This window comes from Cornus florida, unplaced genomic scaffold (assembly GCF_030987335.1).
Source record: "Cornus florida cultivar Cherokee Brave unplaced genomic scaffold, ASM3098733v1 CherokeeBrave_3.0.0_Hap2_Chr01, whole genome shotgun sequence".
NCBI lineage: Eukaryota > Viridiplantae > Streptophyta > Magnoliopsida > Cornales > Cornaceae > Cornus > Cornus florida.
In genome coordinates, this window is record NW_026775571.1 from 121,197,260 (window position 1) to 121,216,744 (window position 19,485).

At 35.7% G+C, this 19,485-nt stretch overlaps 3 protein-coding genes and 1 non-coding gene across 4 annotated transcripts; 1 reads left to right on the top strand and 3 right to left on the bottom strand.

Annotated features, from left to right (window-relative positions):
- The first annotated feature begins 1,808 nt into the window (after positions 1 to 1,808).
- Positions 1,809 to 3,187, top strand: LOC132268305 (transcription initiation factor TFIID subunit 8). The gene has a single exon (XM_059769144.1). The coding sequence runs from the start codon at positions 1,996 to 1,998 to the stop codon at positions 2,812 to 2,814; it is 819 nt and encodes a 272-aa protein (XP_059625127.1). The 5' UTR covers positions 1,809 to 1,995; the 3' UTR covers positions 2,815 to 3,187.
- Positions 3,188 to 3,506: 319 nt separating this feature from the next.
- On the bottom strand, positions 3,507 to 11,919 carry LOC132268311 (vesicle-associated membrane protein 721-like). Its single transcript, XM_059769156.1, has 5 exons — positions 11,534 to 11,919; positions 7,874 to 8,015; positions 7,665 to 7,785; positions 4,443 to 4,505; positions 3,507 to 3,853 (listed from the first exon to the last, which is right to left on the bottom strand). The coding sequence occupies exons 1-5, from the start codon at positions 11,721 to 11,723 to the stop codon at positions 3,704 to 3,706; spliced, it is 666 nt and encodes a 221-aa protein (XP_059625139.1). The 5' UTR covers positions 11,724 to 11,919; the 3' UTR covers positions 3,507 to 3,703.
- Positions 11,920 to 13,885: 1,966 nt separating this feature from the next.
- On the bottom strand, positions 13,886 to 17,363 carry LOC132282349 (uncharacterized). The gene is made up of 4 exons (XM_059784002.1): positions 16,998 to 17,363; positions 16,727 to 16,874; positions 15,468 to 16,405; positions 13,886 to 13,909 (listed from the first exon to the last, which is right to left on the bottom strand). Exons 1-4 carry the CDS (start codon positions 17,361 to 17,363, stop codon positions 13,886 to 13,888), a joined length of 1,476 nt encoding a protein of 491 aa, XP_059639985.1.
- Positions 17,364 to 19,346: 1,983 nt separating this feature from the next.
- Positions 19,347 to 19,419, bottom strand: TRNAK-UUU (transfer RNA lysine (anticodon UUU)). The gene has a single exon. It is a non-coding gene; the product is annotated as a tRNA-Lys (tRNA).
- Positions 19,420 to 19,485: the final 66 nt, after the last annotated feature.

Below are 19,485 nucleotides of genomic sequence, written 5' to 3' on the forward strand. Positions count from 1 at the left end.
AACTTAATTAAATAAAAGCCATCAGCTAAGCTAGCACCAATTTGATTAATACCGTCCACCATGCCACGTCACAGGTGATATATGCATCTAATTAATTATCACTTAACAAAGCTCATTTAACTAAAATCATATTAATTAATTAATTAATTAATTAATATGGCATGAAATGCCCTTTTATATATGTATACATGTACATATAAGGTGACCAAAATTGTGACGTGTATGATTGAGAAGCAAATGAAACCATGAAGCTAGCCCTACATAAACTTGCTTTCAAAACACGCCTAATTTAATTGACATAAAAAAAAAAAAAAAAAAAGTGTGTAATTGAACAAGGTACGTAACAAACAACCCAATCAATTATGCAGAAACAGACCTTTAATGCACAAGTAGCATTCATTTCTCAATTGAAATAACATATATAATTGAATTAATTTCCAATTATTGGAAAGATGATAAAGTTTAATTGAAAGCTCAATCATCCACGTGGCAATTTTATGGTGGGGAGTAGCTTTTGCTTTTCGCAATAGAAATTAAACCAACAAAAAGGCACCTTTGGAAATGTATATAGACATTAAGCAATAACCAATTTAAACTTGAACTATTTTTCTTGCTTTTGAATTGCAAATTTGTAATATAGATATAGATACATCTCTAGCTATGTCCCACAACACGTACCCAATGAAAGACAATTATATATATTGTTTCCTTCTTAATTTTCGTGGATTTCTCTTACTTTCCAACATGTGGCAAGCTACAGCCGAAAAGTTGTACTCAAGAAAATTCTATCATATCGCATATATATATATATATAGTTTCCACATAATCCAAAAATGCATCAGGCGCTTAGTAGATCAATCAATTAGTGAAAGTTAATTTCATTGTATGAATCAAAGACTTAAAAGAACCAAAGTGATTTAGATTGGACCCGTCATTTCTGCAATAAAGAAGTTTATCAATCAGAGAGGCTGCTGGTTGAATGACAATTGACAAAATTGCATATATATATATATATAGAGAGAGAGAAAGAGCACATGTGTGGTGGGTAGTCATCTGTTTAAGTATATGTAGAGTACATGTGTGGTGGGTAGTCATCTGTTTAAGCCAAAGTATGATGTGCCATTGGAGAGCCAAATCACATTTACACTCAAGTCTTCCTCACGATGTGGTCCTGTAGATACCGACCACTTTGGTTTCTTCTAAGTTAAAACTAACTATTTGCATGTTATCCCAAAAAAAGAATATCTATGAAAACAACAGCACACATATATACACACACCTATTTTGAGTGAGAAAAATAATAGTTGGGTAGGTAATTTGCACTTGTCTTTTTATTTGACAACCATGAAAAACGAAGCAGTCTCTTTTTGACAAGGGTTTACAAACAGTAACTGCTTTTCGCAAATGACATTAAGGCACATGAGAAGAAGTCAAAAACGAAAAAGAAAAAGAAAATAAAGAAGTTATATTCAGTTTTCTAAAAAGAGTGACCTATTAATAAATCAAAACTATAAAAGATAACTTTTCCATTTTTTTTTTTTTTTTTTTTTTTTTTTTTTTTTTTTTTTTTTTTTAACCGAGTCAACAAAACAGATTTTTTTTAATATTTTGATCATCTGTTTTAAAGACTCTTGATTCAGTTATGGCACATGTGGGTGGTGAAGTTAGAGGACTTGCAATCAAAGATGAACCAAAATTTTATGTTGGGCTTGTGTGCACCCCATTAGCCCGCTGACTGACAAACGGATGGTCCAAATAGAACGAAAACTAAAGGAAATTTTTTTGTTTTTTTTAAAAAAAAGGGCTTTGCCACGGGCTAATACATCCGAATACAATTGGGTGGTGATTAAGATTTAGCCCATACATTTACATGACAACCCGATCCAAAACTTTTGAATATTGAATTCTCCAAACACCTGTACTCTCATTAGGGTTTGATAAAACCCTCTCTGCAAATTTCTCTTCTCGTCGTCCAAATCCGTTGTAGAAATCACCATGAAATCAAAAACCCTAGAAATTCAAGATCACGAATCAAGTCCATCGGAGTTCTCAATGGCGATCACACGAATCGCAGTGTCGCAGATCTGTCAGTCGGTGGGCTTCAAAGCCTCCCAACGGTCGGCCCTTCACACCCTCACGGATGTCGCCGCCAGGTACCTCCAAGCCCTGGGCAAGTCCGCCGCCTCCTTCGCGATTTCCTCCGGCCGGACTCAATCCAACCTCTTTGACGTCGTTTGCGCCCTCGAAGAACTCTACTCTGTTCAAGGCTTTCGTGGCGCATCAACTGTGAACGGAACACTCTTAACTTCGTCCACCCTCGCTGATATCATCAAATTCGTCAAGTACACCGATGAAATTCCGTTCGCGAAGCCAGTTCGTTGGCGTTACTCGTTCAAACCCCAAAATTCAATTAATTGTAAGCGTTGGGATTGTGTAAATTCGCACATTCCGAGGTGGTTGCCGGCTGTTCCGGATATGAGTGAATATGAAATTGGTGGAAAGGGGAATTGGAGAGAAGAGAGAGGTTGGTTTGGTTCGTTCGGGAATGTGAATGGTTGTTTGGTTGGTGAGAAAATGGAGGCGGAGAGAGAGAGTTATAAGAGGAGGAAGAAGAAGAAGAAGAAGATGGAATTGCCGGCGAAGCGGGTGAGGGTGCGATTCAGGATGGGAGTGGGGGTGAGTGGGAATGTGGTGAGAAGAGGGGAAGGGTTTGGTGTGGATTTGAGGAATGGGGTGTGTAGAGGAGGGAAGAGAATTTCATGCGAAAATAGGAGCGATGAAGATGACAAGAGACTCGTCAAGAAACCAAGATAATAATGATTGATATATGTATCATCATCATCAAGTTATTCCTTTTATTATTGTTACTCTGTATTTTTTCTAGTTTTTCCAGAGGGTGAATTTTAGCGGGAGAATTGCGCAATTGTTTCTGGATGGCAAGAGGACTGAAACTTGAATCCACCCACAATATAGATATGTAGTTTAATAGTTGTATGAGGTTGGCGGCGTGGAATTGTGGCTCAATGGTACCGCCATAATGTTTGTTTGACAGAGGTTGTGTGATCGAGTCTGCTTTATGCTTCTACAACACAAATTTTATGTTTACAATCCCTCAAGTGTCCTCCTATATACCACCGTATGGTTTTGTATTATATCGCATCTTGTAATGCATATGGCTTTTGGCTTATATGGGGGGTTGAATCCAAGTACTTTTGGCTCTTCGTTGGACCCATTTTCATGTTCAGTTCAAAAGAGGAAAATTGTTCAGTACTCTACCACTACATCAATATGGCTCAATTGCTGACCACAGCACACCAGATTTGGTGAAATTAGGAATATGGAATAGATAGTTCAAAAATTAAAAACACTTAGAATCTAGCATTTCACAAAGTGTGGTTTGATTTCTTTCACCAACGTTGTGGATTTGAAGCGAATACCATACTAGCAGGGAGGAAAGGAAGATTTGAAATATTTACCATCATGTACCTGAATCTTCAATCCTAGCCTGAAGGAAAAGACTATCAACTTTATCTTTTACACATTCTCATAAAATATAACAAATTTACGGTTCCCATCATGTGCAAACTAGTAATATGGAATTAGCTGACTTTCTGCTACATACATAAATCATTCGAACTCAAAGGCTTTAACAATGAGCTCAGCTTCTTACAGTATACTATGCTCTTCACAGAGAAAGATATGCTCACTTTCCACAGTTGAACCCATGGCAAACAGAGAGGACTATGAGGAGGATCAAGGCAATCAGAATACCCAAAACAATCAGCTTGATTTTCATGTTTTGCAGCCACATTTTCCTCCGAATTTTTGTTCCTGTATTCCGGAAGTCCTGTGCCTGTTCAGACCAAAATATACATGTATACATTATTTCTAAAGGACTCCGTGAATAAAAGTTGTCAAAGATTCTTTACAGATCTCATATTAACAATGATATGGCAGTGGTATACCTTTTTTCTCTTCTCTATAATATACTCTCTTTTCTTTTTCCAATTATTGCAGATTAAATTAGGTAGAGACCCAAGCTTTTGGGTTGAAATTCAATCACTGAACCCAACTTAGTTTGAAATTCAATCACTGTCACTTCAGGAATAAAATATCGCTGCGTTTGGGAGCACCAAATTGGCGCATTGGGATTAATATTGGAGGAAATAATTTAGTTGAACTGAATTTCCTCCGATTCCAATTTCAAGGCCTCAGTGCTCCCAAAATCACATTTCAATTGTAGTCATTTTGGAGGCAGTCTAGGCTCATTAGAGCTCACTGTAAGTACAAATTTCAGAGACATGTAGAGAGAGAGAGACAGAGAGAGAGAATAAAAAAATAAATAAACTCAATGACTAAAGTTTAGTTAATTCAAGTGATACGAAGCTATGCGAAGTTAAGAGGCGCTTTTGTAACAAAACTCTTCACAGAGAGAGAGAGACCTGATGATGAAGGTTTTCAGTCTTGTCTACTAGCAGCTCTATCTTTTCTCCACGATCTAAAACCTATGTAGCAAAACAAGGTGAGCATCAGTATTCAAGCTACAGAAATTCCATAATCTTCTACAAGAGAGCCTTTTTCTGCAAGACAAGTTACGATGAGCCAAGAACGCATGAAATATTATTGTATGTTTTTCCCCTAGTTTCCCTCTGAGTAAAGAGATAAACCTCTCATGCTTTACATAGATTTGAATGTAAAAGTCGGTTTCTTTCTATGGACACATCAACAAAATCACCAATAAAAAATTGAGAAAAGGTCATTCCATGAGTAAAAAGACAAGCTGCTACAACAGATCCATGTTCTCAAATCCATATTGATATACAATCACATATGTAAAACAATGATGGAGATTTTAAGAGTTAACAAACTTATTGATTCCGCAATTTAAAACCAAGGGAAAAAAATGGTGTATATTAATTTATGAGAAACAAGATTTTTAATAATTTAACCAGTACTTAAGTATGAAACTTACTGATTTTAATAAGGAACACAAGAAAAACAAATCTAAAGAAATAAATAAGAAATGTCATCATCATCGTCGTCTTCCTTGCCTTGATCCCTTATGAAGGAGGTCGGCCACATATATTCGCTATTAAATAAGAAATGTAGGAGCTAAAAATATAGCTAAATATACAAAGGAAGCTTTAGGAAATAATTTCAACTTTATAGAAAGGCATCAATCCAAGATGCAATCTTCATACTTAAGGTAAAAAATAAAATGATAACCCCCATAAATGGGCAATTGCATAACTGATGAGCTAAATATCAAAGAAGATAGGAATACAAAATGGATTACATTAACATCACTAAAGACATTTTGTGCAACTATAAGTATTTCATAATTGGACAAATGGAAAGAGCGTTTTTATATAATACACCGAAGGTCAGCATCAAACGCTTCCCTTTTCACTTTAAGATAACTAAACTGGATTGACAGATTTAATACACTTGAAGATCATCCATACTTCGAAGTATAGTATGGTGGGCAATCAGTTCGCAGCAATTTATAAATCGAATAGGATGTTGACGACAATGAACATCAAAAAAGATTAGAACAAGAAATGATCTAATAAATGACATATAAACAGGGATTATAAAGCAGTAGATTAAGATAGCTCAGTCACATGCAACAAGGGACCAAATAACAGAGAGGATCAGAAAGCTTAATGCCAAACATACAAAGAGGATAAGGAAAAGATGAATAAGACAGGGATTTGGGACAATAAAGAGAAAAACCATTTTTCCTAGATAAGGTAAAATAAGAGAAATGAGATTCCATAACTATTGGAAAGACTATGTCCTTAACACTTATTGGAATGATACAAACAAATCGACATGGTAATTCTCCAAAATAGTTGCATATGGCCCAGATATGCCAATGTGGGTGAGGGGAGGTGATTGAAACCCACATCACAATAGATGTTAGTGTTACCATAACAGAGGTAAGTGGCATGTCGATCAATTCTTATAATAAAACCTCTCTCCTTAACACCGCTATTTGCATTTAGGAGTTCCAACTCCGTACCAATTTAGACAAATTTACGAGTTTAACTACTAGTCGAATGGAATAAAAAACGCCTTTGCCAAAGTAGAGCAATACTTTTCTAAGATGGTCATGTTTTGGTACAAATACACTGTTGTCCAAGGCCTATAGACACATCCAGTAGTGTCCAAGAAATGTCAACCTAGAGTAACATTAATTATAAAAAAAAAAAATTAAATAAATAAATAAAAGTTGTTTTTTTCCCAAAAACTTTTTTCTTTCAATTGCATGACTCTCTTATAAATTTATAATTGAATTTGTATACATTTTATCTCAATTTGAATTTGTATAAATTTAATCCCAATAATTGAAATTTTCTATCTATTCTCAAAAAAATATCCCTGGAGAGTGGCATTAGTTCATTCTCTGTAAAAATTAAGTTAACCCGAGAAATTTTTTATAAACATGTTAATCAGAGTCAAGTTCAACAATAACATCTTTATTTTAAATTTTCCTTTGAAATTGCTACCAAGATATAGGTTGCATGGTAATTGGGAGAACATTTTCAGTTACATCCTAATTATATTCTTATTATTTTGTATTCTTGTGCATTTGACTTCTGACTTTTACAGTTTACTTCAATAAAATTTCAAATTTATGCCACTTGAGGCTTTCACTTCACCTCAATGAAGTGGAAAGAAACAACCAAAGACCATCTCTGATTATATTTGTGCAGAACAACCTAGTTCACACTCCATTCATGGAGGTCATTGAGATATAATAAGTACCAAAAAAAATTATATGTAACACAGATTTCTGCAAATGAAGTGCTTCTCTTGTTAATTCATAACAATGATCCTAAAGACATACATGGCTTAGATCTTGAGATAATCCAGAGGGCAAATGTGGGTTTCCTTGAGGTGAAAAGGCATTGCTACCTCAATTATGACCTGTCACAGGCCTAGAGTTTTTCCACTCTAGAACTTGATGATTTACACATGAAGCTCCTACCCTACACTACTCTCTACTCCTCTAGAACATTCTCTACTCTACGCACTGCTATAATATTCTAGAATCCTCCAACTCTCCACACAACTCTTAAAGACTCTAGAGCCTAATTCTCTACACTTGCCAATTAGACGCCATGTAGAATCCTCCTCAATGTCGCCTACGTGGCGCAACCTCCTTTGGTGGGGCATGACAATATGCTATAAGCATGGACTTTGTAGACAATGAAAAATTTGGTTTCCATCAAAGATTTAGTATTTTAAAACTAACACATTTTCTTTCCTGTTCACAATTTTAATTGAAAGAGTTTTCAAGCAGTTTAGCTTCAGATTAAAAATAAAGCAAGGATTGATATTTCAAAATCCCCAGCATATAACTACTACAGGAACCTGAGGCCGGTAAACTGTTATTTGACATTAACCAACTATCTTGCATATCACAAGAAGACAATTGACCATCCATGCATCACCTCTTGTCAACTAATAATGAATATATTAATCACTCTTCCCACAATATTCAATATTTTATTTGGATCATAACTAGAAAAAGAAAAACATGACCTATCGAGCCCTTGTGCAATTTTAGGTCATCAACGTTGTTGAATATGTTATTGAATTGCATGTGTTTAAATAAATCGAAAAGTAAGCAACAAACAAAAACAAAAATTCAATACCTTTTCAATATTTTCCATCATGACACCTTTCACTTCAGAAACCTGAGCCTTCACCTTTGCAAGCTTGCTTATCTCTTCAGGATGATCAATACAGTACTGCATATGCTCTTTTAACTTCGACCTGCAATGATGAATACCATGATCAACTAATATAATAAGGTAAATTCTTCCCACCATATCTTATCATGGTTCTAGTCAAAGTAGGATACCCAAAATCCTTGTTAAGGCTATTAGCAGAAGCTGTCGCAGCCTTTCCACCTCCATATCTAGACAAAAAGTCATCCTTAACACGCTCCAGAAAAGCCATAGGAACCTGTCTTCCTGCCGATTCATCAGCAACTACACAATATGCTGCAACATCCAATAAAAAGTAATTTTATATCAGTTTTAAAACTAATAATCTTCTCTTTCAGCTTATTCTCTACACAGTTACATATGTACAGGAATTCAGGTTTCCTAGATGTTAAGTGCTTGCCAAGATACCAAAATCTGCATTGCACAAACACACCCAGGTCAAAATGAGTAAAATCATTGTATCTGAAATGGGAAAAATAGTTGTGTTCGACATGCATATGTGACCAACAAGCATGTAGACAAAGAGGATCGAACACAAGAAGTAATTTCTGGAGTTGCCGAAAGCACTGCACTTCAATTTATACGATTTAAGCCAACCTTTTGGACAAATACAAAGTTTCCTTCTATATTTTACTGTGGAGCACCATTGCCAGTGGAGATGTTGCTTCGCAGCAATATGATAACTAACATGTGAAAGGACATATATGTCCTCTGTAGTCAAAAGATTAATGAAGAACTCTCACTCTCAGCCGCCACTATTACACTTCACAATTATACGATTGAAGCCAACCTTTTGAAAAAATACAAGTTTCCTTCGTGGGGCGCCATTGCTACAAATGGAAATGTTGTTTCACGCCTTTACATCAACATGAAAATTAACATGTGAAAGAACAAATGCATCTTCTGTAGTCCAAAGATTAATGAAGAACCAGTATCCTCTCGCTCAGTTGTGATCAGTTTTATTAAAGGCCCAAGGCGCTAGAGGTCCTTTGTAGCCTAGGCGCGAGGCGCACGGCTAGGTGTGCGCCTGAGTGAAGTGAGGCGCACAATTGAAAATTTAAACTACCATAATAACATTCATATCTCACAAGTCATATCAATATTCTAAAAATTAATATCAAATATAAAAAAGTAAATCTATCAACTATGCAAGCATCAAACAACCATAAAACAAAGCACAAATTTGTTTTCTGTAAAGGCAAAGCAAAATGTGTTTTTTTGAATGGCAAAACAAAGCACAAAAAGAAATAAATATGTTAACAAAAAATAAAAAAAATTTGGTAACAAGACAAAAAATAAATAAATAAATAAAAACATGAGAGAGAAGAGAACTAGACGAAGAGAGAGGAGAGATCTAGAGGAGAAGAGAGAGAAAAAAGAAAGAAAGAACTAACGTGTCTTCGTCATTCATCTCTGCAACTAGGGCTTCGTCTCACAATCTCATTCTATCGTTGTTCGGTTAACACTTTGACTTTGGGCTTTCTTATTTTTTTATTCTTTTGAACAAAAGTTCCTTTTATTGTATGCATGAGCTTTCTTTTTTGTTTATTAAGTTGCCAAATATACCCTTTTTGGCTTAAGAAATAGAACAATCATATTTTTTTAAACAAATATCAGTGAAGTGCACCTAGGCACGCCTCACAAACAGGACGAGGCGCAACCAAGGCGCGCGCCTAGTAAACATCAGTGAGCCTGGGATGACAACAGGCGCTAAACCTGAGTGTAACGACCCACTCCACCACATGGTATGATATTGTCCGCTTTGAGCCTGAGCCCGAGCCCGCACGGTTTTGCTATTGGGTTTTACCTCAAAAGGCCTAATACCAATTGGAGATAATATCACCACATATAAGCACTTCACCTTTTCTTTACCCAGACGACGTGAGATCGTACACCCGTATCTCGCCCAGTGTGGTAGCTTGCCAGTGCCTCTTGCACCCGCCCACAAAGTCATCACAATCACCCCCCTTTGGGGCCAATGCGGAAGTGTGGCCAACGGGAACGTTGGGCCCCGAAGGGGGGGTGATTGTGGCGACCTTGTGGGCGGGTGTGTGTGAGCGTGTGCAGGTGGCACCAGTACGCTACCACACTGGGCGAGCTACAGGTACACAATCTCACATCGCCTTGGTGTGGAATGGGTAAGTACTATATGTAGATTCAACACCCTTATATGACACAACGCGTTTTAAAGCCGTGATACCCACCAGAACTCTATAGTTAAGTATGCTTAACCTGGAGAAGTCTCTGGTGCGGGGGAGCCAAAAGGGAAAATATTGTGTCTAGCTAAGGTGAGGGTTGTTACTCTAAGCCTTGAGCCTAGGCACGAGCCTGGGCACGCCTTTAACAACACTGGTTGTGCTTTCCTTTCCGATTTTGGAATTAGCCACTTTCTACACCATGGTTTTTGCCGTCTCATGACAGATAAAACCACTACCTTCTGATGCACCACTTGCTGGTACTAGAAATCTTCTAAGCTTCACTATGTTTCTCTCAGACCGTTTTCAGTCTTCATCTACACTTATAAAGCTCAAACAACTCTCTCTCCCTCTCTCTCTAAATATTTATTTTCAGCCCTTAATTAGGGAGACAAAAGCAAAAACAGAAGCAAAAGGAATTCTTGTCTACCTCTATTTAAAACATTGAATAAGCAAACAAATTAAAAGAAATATTTACAACCACGGTAGACAAGAATATGTAGTAGCATTGTTATGAGACAAAACCCTGTAAAAAGAAATTTGGAATGACCAAAAAATTGAAATTAAGGTAGAAACGAAAGAAATAGCGCAGATCTGGAAACCCAATAACAACTGCAACTGATTATCCATGTTGGATCTGCATGAAGGTTAAAAAGCAAGTAAAAGAATGAACGGGGGGTAAAAAAAAACCCTTTAACCCACTTTTGGCACATATCATCTTCCTTCTATATACTGGAAGGAAATTGTTTTGCTATCTGTAAATAGTGCATTTCTTCATATATATACATCTTCTTAATGAAATACTAATTTGAATGAAAGGTTGAGGAAACTAAAATCAAACACTTAAACTTATCTATCATAAACTTTATAGGACTTATAATATGTGTTTGTGCGTGTCATAAACTTCATAAGCTAATTTTATAGGGATTTCATTATTGACATTTGACATAGAAACTTTATTATTAGTTTGAATTTCAAATGTCTTTTTATGCCCAACAAATTATGCCCTACAACACTACAAGTCAGTTTAAGCATTTTTATTACTTAATTTACACCCCATAAATTATCCATTTTCACTTAATTTACACAATTCATTTTCATATTCAAAATTCAATCGTCTTTTTTATCTTCCTTTTTTTTTTTTTTCCCACTGTCTGCCTGAAAACGTCCATCTTGTCCACTGTATGCTAGATTTGTTTATGAGGAGCAAGCATGTGACATTCAGGCAAACACAGGACACAAAATTCAGGCATCTAGCAAACCAACATTTCAGCACATGATCCTAAACCGAACATAATCGAACCATATAACAATTTGGCTCCTTTTTCATTTTATCAACAATAAAAAACAGTTGCCAGAAAAAGAACACCACAAATCATTGAAACTAAAGCAAGTCAGTAAGGAAAAAACTAATTGTACCCAAATAGAGTTGCACCAAAATAATCTTTTTTTATCTCAGCTTAATTCAAACAAATCAATTTATTTTTCTTTTGACACAAACTTTTTCAGCAATCTTACTGATAATGGAAATGATTGAATCTAAATCGCACAGATAAAGAATAAAATAAAATGAAGGAAAAATGGGGAAAAAACTCTCACTGAAACCGCTGTCCACGAGGTAGTTGAAGGTGTGGCCATCGCAGTTATAAGTGAACTTGTTGTTCGACGTTGGAAGTTTCTGTAGGCACTGAAACGCTATGGAATTGAAATTGCCACTGAATTCGGTGTATTCCGCCAGAATCACAGTTCCTCGAGCCACAAATGCATAGATCAGTGACTTTTGCGCCATTTTTTTTTTCAACGAGTTCTGTACTCTGCCTTCGGGTTTTCGCGCAGATCTGCTTCTTATTCTGTTATATCTGCGACTCTCCTCTCTCTTCTTTTGCTTTTTTAGAGAGAGAAGGTGGGAGAGGTTTAAATGAAGGGTTTAAAAGAGCGCGTAGAGAGAAGAGAAAGCAGAAGTTTGCGTATTGTGGGGGCTTCTGTTTTTAATGAACCGCAGTGGGAATTATGAAAATAATTTTAGTCAAAAGTGCAAAAACTCTCCCTAACTGTCACAAATTGATATTTTATTTCCCTGAATTACAAAAATGAACAAATTAATACCACAATTATCAAAATCGTGCAAATTAACCCTTGAAATTCAATTCCGGCCACTTTCTGGCCGACTTCATTATAGATTTACAAAACTACCCATTGTAATTAAGAAGAAATAAAAATAAATAATCAACGTGAAATATCCTCAATGCCCCCTCATGCCCCGCCGGTCATGTCGATTACAGCAACACCTAAAAAATCTCACTTTCTCTCTCTAAAAAACTCTCTATTGAAACTCAAACACTCACAAGCACACACACAAATTACACAAACAGAAGCATTTGCCTCTCTTTCTCTCAAATCTGAGCCATGGCGTCATCTCTTGCAACAACAGCTTCGGCCTCTGCTACTTTGGGTTACCAGAACTGCCCCCAATTCAAGCTCTTATTTACTTATTCTGTCTCATTCTCACTCTAGGGTCTAATTTTGTCTCTCTCCCAAACCCAAATTAACTCCAAATCTTCACCAAGGTATGTATGCATGTATATGCAATTGTATTCTTTCTCTAAAAATTTCAATTTTCTGTAAATTAATCATATTCTTTAAATGCTGTTTGAAATTCCTTGTATTTATGAGATCAATCTCTGTTGTTCTCTCTGTATATATGTGTGTGTGTGTGTCGATTTGTAAAGCAAGATGGGTTTTTTTTCTCTCTCTCTATCCTTCTTGTTTTTACAGTCGTCCTGTCGATGTCAACAAACCACCTCTCAATTCAGATATATAAGGGTCAATCTGGTTCATTTTTTTTATACATAATTTGGGTATGGTACTAGGTACAATTGGGCCAGTATCTAGATGGTTTATTGCCACAAAATTCAAGTGCTCAGTAAATAGAGGCCAAACTGAGTGGAAAATAAAGAATTATTGGATCAAAAGGCTGGTAGGGTGGAGAGAGAACCCCTTGGCTTTACGCTACAGGGGCCAAAAATACAAAAAGCTTGTTCACAACTTGAAGAACTGAATTCTGAACTTCTATATTGGAGTTCAGATTGTAATTGTCGCAGCTAGCAAATCAGTTTTGCTCATCTCCAGTTTCTTACTATATATACCCATTGTTGTCATGTTTCCACTACTGCAGAAACACGGTATTAGAATCGAAACCCACTACACACCAAGATCTAGGTGGTTTTGTTCTTCATTTTCATGGTGAGGAGGGACTGACCCGACATATTATGAACATCATCAGAAATGATACAGATTATTTGATTCAAATAGGTAAAAACCAGCAGCCTAGAAATCTTGCAGAGCTTTTAGGGAAATCTGAAGGTTTCGATGGGGTAGCGAAGTTTGACAACGACAAAATTCGATCTTTGATTTCTGAAGAACCACCCAACTGTTGGACTCTGCCTTTGGTTACACTAACAACCACAACCTTGGTTTGGCTTCGGTTTTATGCGGCACGAAAAATGGCGATAGCGGCATGGGCCGACAATGGGCTGTGGAGAGGTAGGTTGTGACCTTGCGGCACAGCACCGGCGGGTAAAGAGAACTCGGCTGTGAGCTTCTCGGTGGTGAGTTCGGCTGTGATGAACTCATAGTGCAGTACCGGCGGGCAAGAATTGGCCGTCTGGATTTTCCGGTGCTGTTGTGATCAACGTTGCTGGAGGAAGGATTAGAGATCGGAGCAGATGGTCTAGGAGACTAAGGCTTGCTGGAGGGTGTGTTGATGGAGGTTCTTGTGGTATGTGAATTTTGAAAGCGGGTCAAATTGGGCTGAGTTGCATCAACTGCCATTTTAGTTTTACAAATAAGCTTGAAGAAGATGGAACAATTGATTCTGAGATCGAAAAAGTGGAAGAATTGTAGAAGAAAGTGTTTGGGTGTTGAGAAATTGCGGAAAATGAAAAGAACAGATCACCACTTCCGGCCGACTTCATTCTAAAAATGAAAATGAATAAATAAATAAGGGGAAATTACATATAAATGGAGTTAAAGTTTCATATTTACTTAGAGACTGAGTCAAAGTTCCATATTTCTCTAAAATGGATTGCTGAGGTGGCACATGGTTTTTTACTGTTTAGAAAATTGTGGTGCCTAAAATGCCCTTCCCTAACAAAAAAGTAGTACCTTCAGTTCAAAAAAGTAATACCTTCAGTTCAAAAAAGTAGTACCTTCGAAGAAAAAGTAGTACCTTCGCTGGTGTTTAAAAAATATGGTACCTGGACACCAAAAAGTAGTACCTTCAGTTCAAAAAAGTAGCACCTTCGAAGAAAAAGTAGTACCTTCGCGGAAGGGTATTTTAGGCACCACAATTTCTAAACAGTAAAAAACCATGTGCCACCTCAGCAATCCATTTTAGAGAAATATGGAACTTTGACTCAGCCTCTAAGTAAATATGGAACTTTGACTCCATTTATATGTAATTTTCCCAATAAATAATAGTATTAATGAGTATTCAAGGGTAATTTTGGAATTAAAAGAAAATGACTGCACTTGTGGGCCGGAAAGTGGCCGGAATTGAGCTTCGGGAGTACTGATTTGGATAGTTGTAGTACTGATTTGTTCATTTTTCTAGTCTAGGGAGGTAAAATGCCGATTTGTGATAGTTCAGGGGGGTTGTTTGCACTTTTGCCATAATTTTATGAAATACTCCGTATGTTTTCTCACAATATAACAATTATGTAGCTGAAATAAAAATGAAAAATCCTTTACAAAAAATTCCGATATGATAATTTGTTCACTGCTCATCTTAAAAGTAAATAATAAAGACCTTCTTTGAGTTTTTCGTTTAACAAACGAACTTTTCAAATTTTGAATTTTTCTTTTTTCAAATTTTATGACATAATTTTCCAAAATTCACTGAATTTCTATATATTTAAACCACTACACCAGTTAAATGATAAACTTTTGACTTTTTTTATATTTTTATTTCTCATATCTCTAATTTGAGTGTTTGAATATAATTTTATAACATTTTATATGAACTTTTATCTCAATGCCTATACTCAACATAAAGAAAGTATCTAATATAAATCTTTTTTAATCTCTTTATTTTAACATTTATGGATCTGGGAAGCTAAGGGCCTACTTGATTCCTTGGCTCATTTTTATGTAAACATGTTTTCTTTTTTTATTATTTTAAAAATCGAAAGAAAAAAAAAAATTTAATGTGCAAAAATATGTTTTGTTGACAAAACCGTTTTAAGATCAATTTCAAAAAATTTGTTTGTTTTCAAATAACTATTTTTTTTTTTAGTTATGTGGAAACAATTGTTTGTATTCTGCATTCTTTAAAATATATATTTATGAGGGACAAACCAATAAGCCAATACTCTTCGTAGCAGAACATTCAAAGCAGTAATTCTTTAGCGCATGATTGGTTAACCTTTTGTGAAAAACTATTTAATTAAAATTGAGTTTAAACAAATACTTAATAATTTGCTGCAAATTTTTTATTTTTTTTTTTTTTTCCTTCTTCATGGCAACACCAACCCACAAAAACAACAACAAAACTAAGACGCAGGCTCGCAACATCCAATAGATCCAGCTCCACAAGCTTACAAATCAGCAGTGGCAGTGACTGGAGCACCAAATCCGTAGACGTACTAATCTTTGAAAGCCTAGCAAGAGCATTCGCCACTCGATTACCCTGTTGCCGGACATGCAAAATGGAAAAAATAGAAAAATATTGAAGCTCTTGTCTGATCTCAGAGACTAAAGAAACAATTGAAACATCACTAGAACAAACTCCTCCAATTGTATCCACCACCTTTTTAAAATCCGACTCAAAGCAAACCATCGGAAATTTAAACATTCTGGCCCAAAAGACAGCACGGCTAAAGCAAAAAGACTCCGACTCTAGCACGGACGAAGACACAAAAGACTTAAAAATTACCGTTTGAAGAACCAAACCTGAGGAATCCCGAAACACTGCACCTCCACCTCCCAGCTGAGAAAGCTTCGAGAAAGAAGCATCAACATTACATTTAACAACACCATGCACTGGCCGGCTCCAGCGGGAAGGGGCATCAGTCCGCTTCGAAGGATGAATGACTAGTTGGCATTTCTTGTGCACATTAACAAATTCCCAAAATCTAGTCAAGGCCAAATTTACCACCACCAAAGGATTCCATTCTGTCTGCTCAAAAATTATTTTATTTCGAGCCTTCCAAATCGCCCATAGACAAAATGAAGCGAGACCCACAAGAATAGACTTACGCTCCTCGGAAAGCACTGATACACCCGTAATTACATCACACCATTCAAGAAAAAAAGATGAGGGATGTGCAAGAAAATCCGAATGAAGGGGGGACAACTTCCATACCTGCACCGAATGATAACAGCGGAAAAAAATATGGCTAACATCTTCCACATCCACCCCACATTGCTGGCAGACCGGATTGTCCAAACGACCTTGACGAACAAGCTCAGACCCTAACGGGATTAACACGTAATAGCATTTCCAAATAAAATGCTTAATTTTGGAAGGCAAATTAAATTTCCACAATGCACTCCATCGAGTATTAGAACTCAATTGGTAATCCGCCCTCAGCAAATCGCGCGTACTCGAAGACATAGAGAGCAACATGGCTAAATTATAGGCTGACTTAACAGTAAACTTTCCTGAAGGCTCAACTTCCCAAATTTAGGTATGTGGCAATGACCCTTGCTGTACAACGATGTGTGAGATATGATGAATCTCTAAAGCATTAAACAATTGCCCCAAAATATCCATACGCCACTCTCTTGAATTACCATCCATCAAGTCAGCAACCCTGTCAAAACCATCTGCGGACTCCCTTGACCCTAAAGGCATAGAAATACCAGGGATCCATTTATCCTTCAAAATATGGATAGAAACACCATCTCCCATCACCCAGCGTAATCCTCTCTGAAACAACTCCTGAGACGACCAAATACTGCGCTAAGCCCAAGATGGATTTGAACCCAGAGGTGCCTCAAGAAAAGAGCAGGAGGAAAAATATTTCGCTTTAAAAAACTGAAATGCCATACCCGTTTTAGCTACCTGGAAATTCCAAGCATATTTCGCCAACAACGCTGAGTTAAAAGCTTCAAGATCTCTAAAACAGAGCCCACCATCCTTCTTACTATGGCAAAGTAAATTCCATAAAGCCCAATGCACATAGTTAAGCTTACCATGCTTCCTCCACCAAAATAGCCTCACCTGCTTCATTAGCTCCAGACACAACTTATGCGATAACCGAAAAACAGACATAATATAGGTAGGAATAACATTCAACACCGCCTTAATCAAAACCTCCTTACCTCCATCCGAGAGAGTATGTTGCCTCCAAGACGCGAGACGATCCTTCATTCGAGTAAGTAAAAACTTGAAAACATCATATTTGGATCGCCCAATTATCGCTGGCATCCCTAAATATTTAGTCTAAAATCCTTCCTCCGTCAAACCCAATAGATGACTCAAAGTACACCTTAATTGCATAGGCGCATTCTTGGAAAAGAAAATAGCAGATTTATCAAAATTGCATAGGCGCATTCTTGAAGGGTCTGCTTTAAAGTTTCAATTTCTGTAGTAGATACTTGACAAAAAATAATAGAATCATCAGCAAAAAATAAATGTGAAATAGAGGGCGCCCCCCTACAAATCCTTTTGTATAATTATGTACAATAATAATAATAGGGTCGATTGAAAAGTTTGCACACATATATTGGAGACTAAAGAACACATACATAGAAGATATAGAGATGCAACGATCAAACAAGGAATATTGTAATACAAGGTATTAAGATGACAAAAAATAATATGGGATGCAATTGGAGAGAGGAAATTTATACGTCGACTCAATTCATACGAAATGATGATGATGACAACAAGCGTTGAACAAATTGAAACATCTAAATTTTTAATTAGAAAAAAAAAAATCTATTTAAAATTAAATGTTTGAATTTTGATATTCCTAAAACAGAGTTGAATTTAATGTTTATACAAGCAACAAATATTGACCATCCTGATTGTTTTTAAAAAAAATTATTGACAGATAATTGCCTAAACATAATAACTAGAAGTTCATTGTTTAATGATTAGTGATGGAAACTTATAATATTATTATTAATAATAATTTGAATTTTTAGTGAACAGAAATTTTCTCTAATAAGAATAATACTAAATTATATATACAAAAAAGACCAATTTGATATCATCTTAAAAATATTTGAACAATTTTTGCATGAACTATTATTATTGTGAAAACATATACCATGCATTTGGTCATTTTTTTGGGGATAAATTTGGTCAATTAACTGTTGTTAATTTTTTAAAATCTGTATTAAAAATTATATAGAAACATATTTATATGACTAAAGGCAGTAGCATCTAAATAAGCCAAATGGTATTTCATTTACTTCCTAAAGAAATTGTGAGAGTTTGAATTCCATGAAAATAAATGGGTGTGTATGATTTTTGTCAATTAAAAAAGAATATATATATCTTAATCATCTCAAGAGAAAAATGCCAAATTCTAATTAATAGAGTGTCATCTTCCTCAAAAATAAAAAAAAGGACCCGTGACCACTGCAGGGCGGCTCAATATAAGTTGAGGCCTTACGCGAAAAATATAGAAGGGGCCTTTTAATATATAATATATATATAGTCAATGCAATTAATCTTTCTTGTCACAGATAATTTATCTTAGAGTTATACAACTTATATTTAATGAAAAATGAAGAAAAATATGTTAGAAATAAGAAAAAAAAGAAGATAAAAGTTCAAATAAGAGTATGAAAAATTTGACAAATTCTGGAGAAAAAAGAAACGTGAATGAAGAGAGAGAGAGAGAGAGAGAGAGAGAAAAAAGAGAAAGAAGGTAAGATAATGATAGAAATCTTTTGGCCCCTATTAAATCTTTATTGGTTAGGGTCTAACAATCAATACAAATAAAATTTTTAAGGAAGTTATAATATAAGGGGAAAAAAAAAAATGGGAGCCACTTTATTGGTTAGAATTTAATAATAAGAAGGAAATAACAAATTTAGGAAGGTTATAATATAAACAAATAAAAAAATTTGAAAGTTATAATATAAGGAAATACAAATTTTGGAGCCTTTTTATATTGGCTGGAGTGATAATAGGAAGGAAATAAAAAATTTGAGGCCTTTTTGTATTGCTGGAGTGATAATAGGAAGGAAATAAAATTTTTAGAAATGATATAATATGAAGAAATAAAAAATCCGTGACCTTCTTATTAACTGGGCATCAACAACTTACATTACATTGTCATTAAACTTCTGGAGATACAGTTAGACAAAACTTTAATTTTTAAAAATAATAAATGAATCATTTGTGAAAAAACTTTAATTTTTAAAAATAATAAATGAATCATTTGTGAAAAACTTGCGCCGTCTGTGGGAATCGAACCCACGACCACGTGGTTAAAAGCCACGCGCTCTACCAGCTGAGCTAAGACGGCACGAGTGAATGCATCCGTCATTCGGACTTATAAGTAATAAATATTTTACGAGAACTGCAGGCCCTT

What these genes read in the sequence shown, in the direction of transcription:
- LOC132268305 (XM_059769144.1), top strand. Translation starts at nt 1,996, where the DNA reads ATGAAATCAAAAACCCTAGAAATTCAAGATCACGAATCAAGTCCATCG.
- LOC132268311 (XM_059769156.1), bottom strand. Translation starts at nt 11,723, where the DNA reads ATGGCGCAAAAGTCACTGATCTATGCATTTGTGGCTCGAGGAACTGTG. An exon ending in AGCCTTAACAAGGATTTTGG is followed by an intron (nt 7,786 to 7,873) that starts GTATCCTACTTT and finishes TCATCATTGCAG; the next exon opens with GTCGAAGTTAAAAGAGCATA. An exon ending in TGATGGAAAATATTGAAAAG is followed by an intron (nt 4,506 to 7,664) that starts GTATTGAATTTT and finishes TTTGCTACATAG; the next exon opens with GTTTTAGATCGTGGAGAAAA.
- LOC132282349 (XM_059784002.1), bottom strand. Translation starts at nt 17,363, where the DNA reads ATGCCAGCGATAATTGGGCGATCCAAATATGATGTTTTCAAGTTTTTA. An exon ending in AATATGCTTGGAATTTCCAG is followed by an intron (nt 16,875 to 16,997) that starts GTAGCTAAAACG and finishes TGGTCGTCTCAG; the next exon opens with GAGTTGTTTCAGAGAGGATT. An exon ending in GGTTGCTGACTTGATGGATG is followed by an intron (nt 16,406 to 16,726) that starts GTAATTCAAGAG and finishes TAATCCCGTTAG; the next exon opens with GGTCTGAGCTTGTTCGTCAA.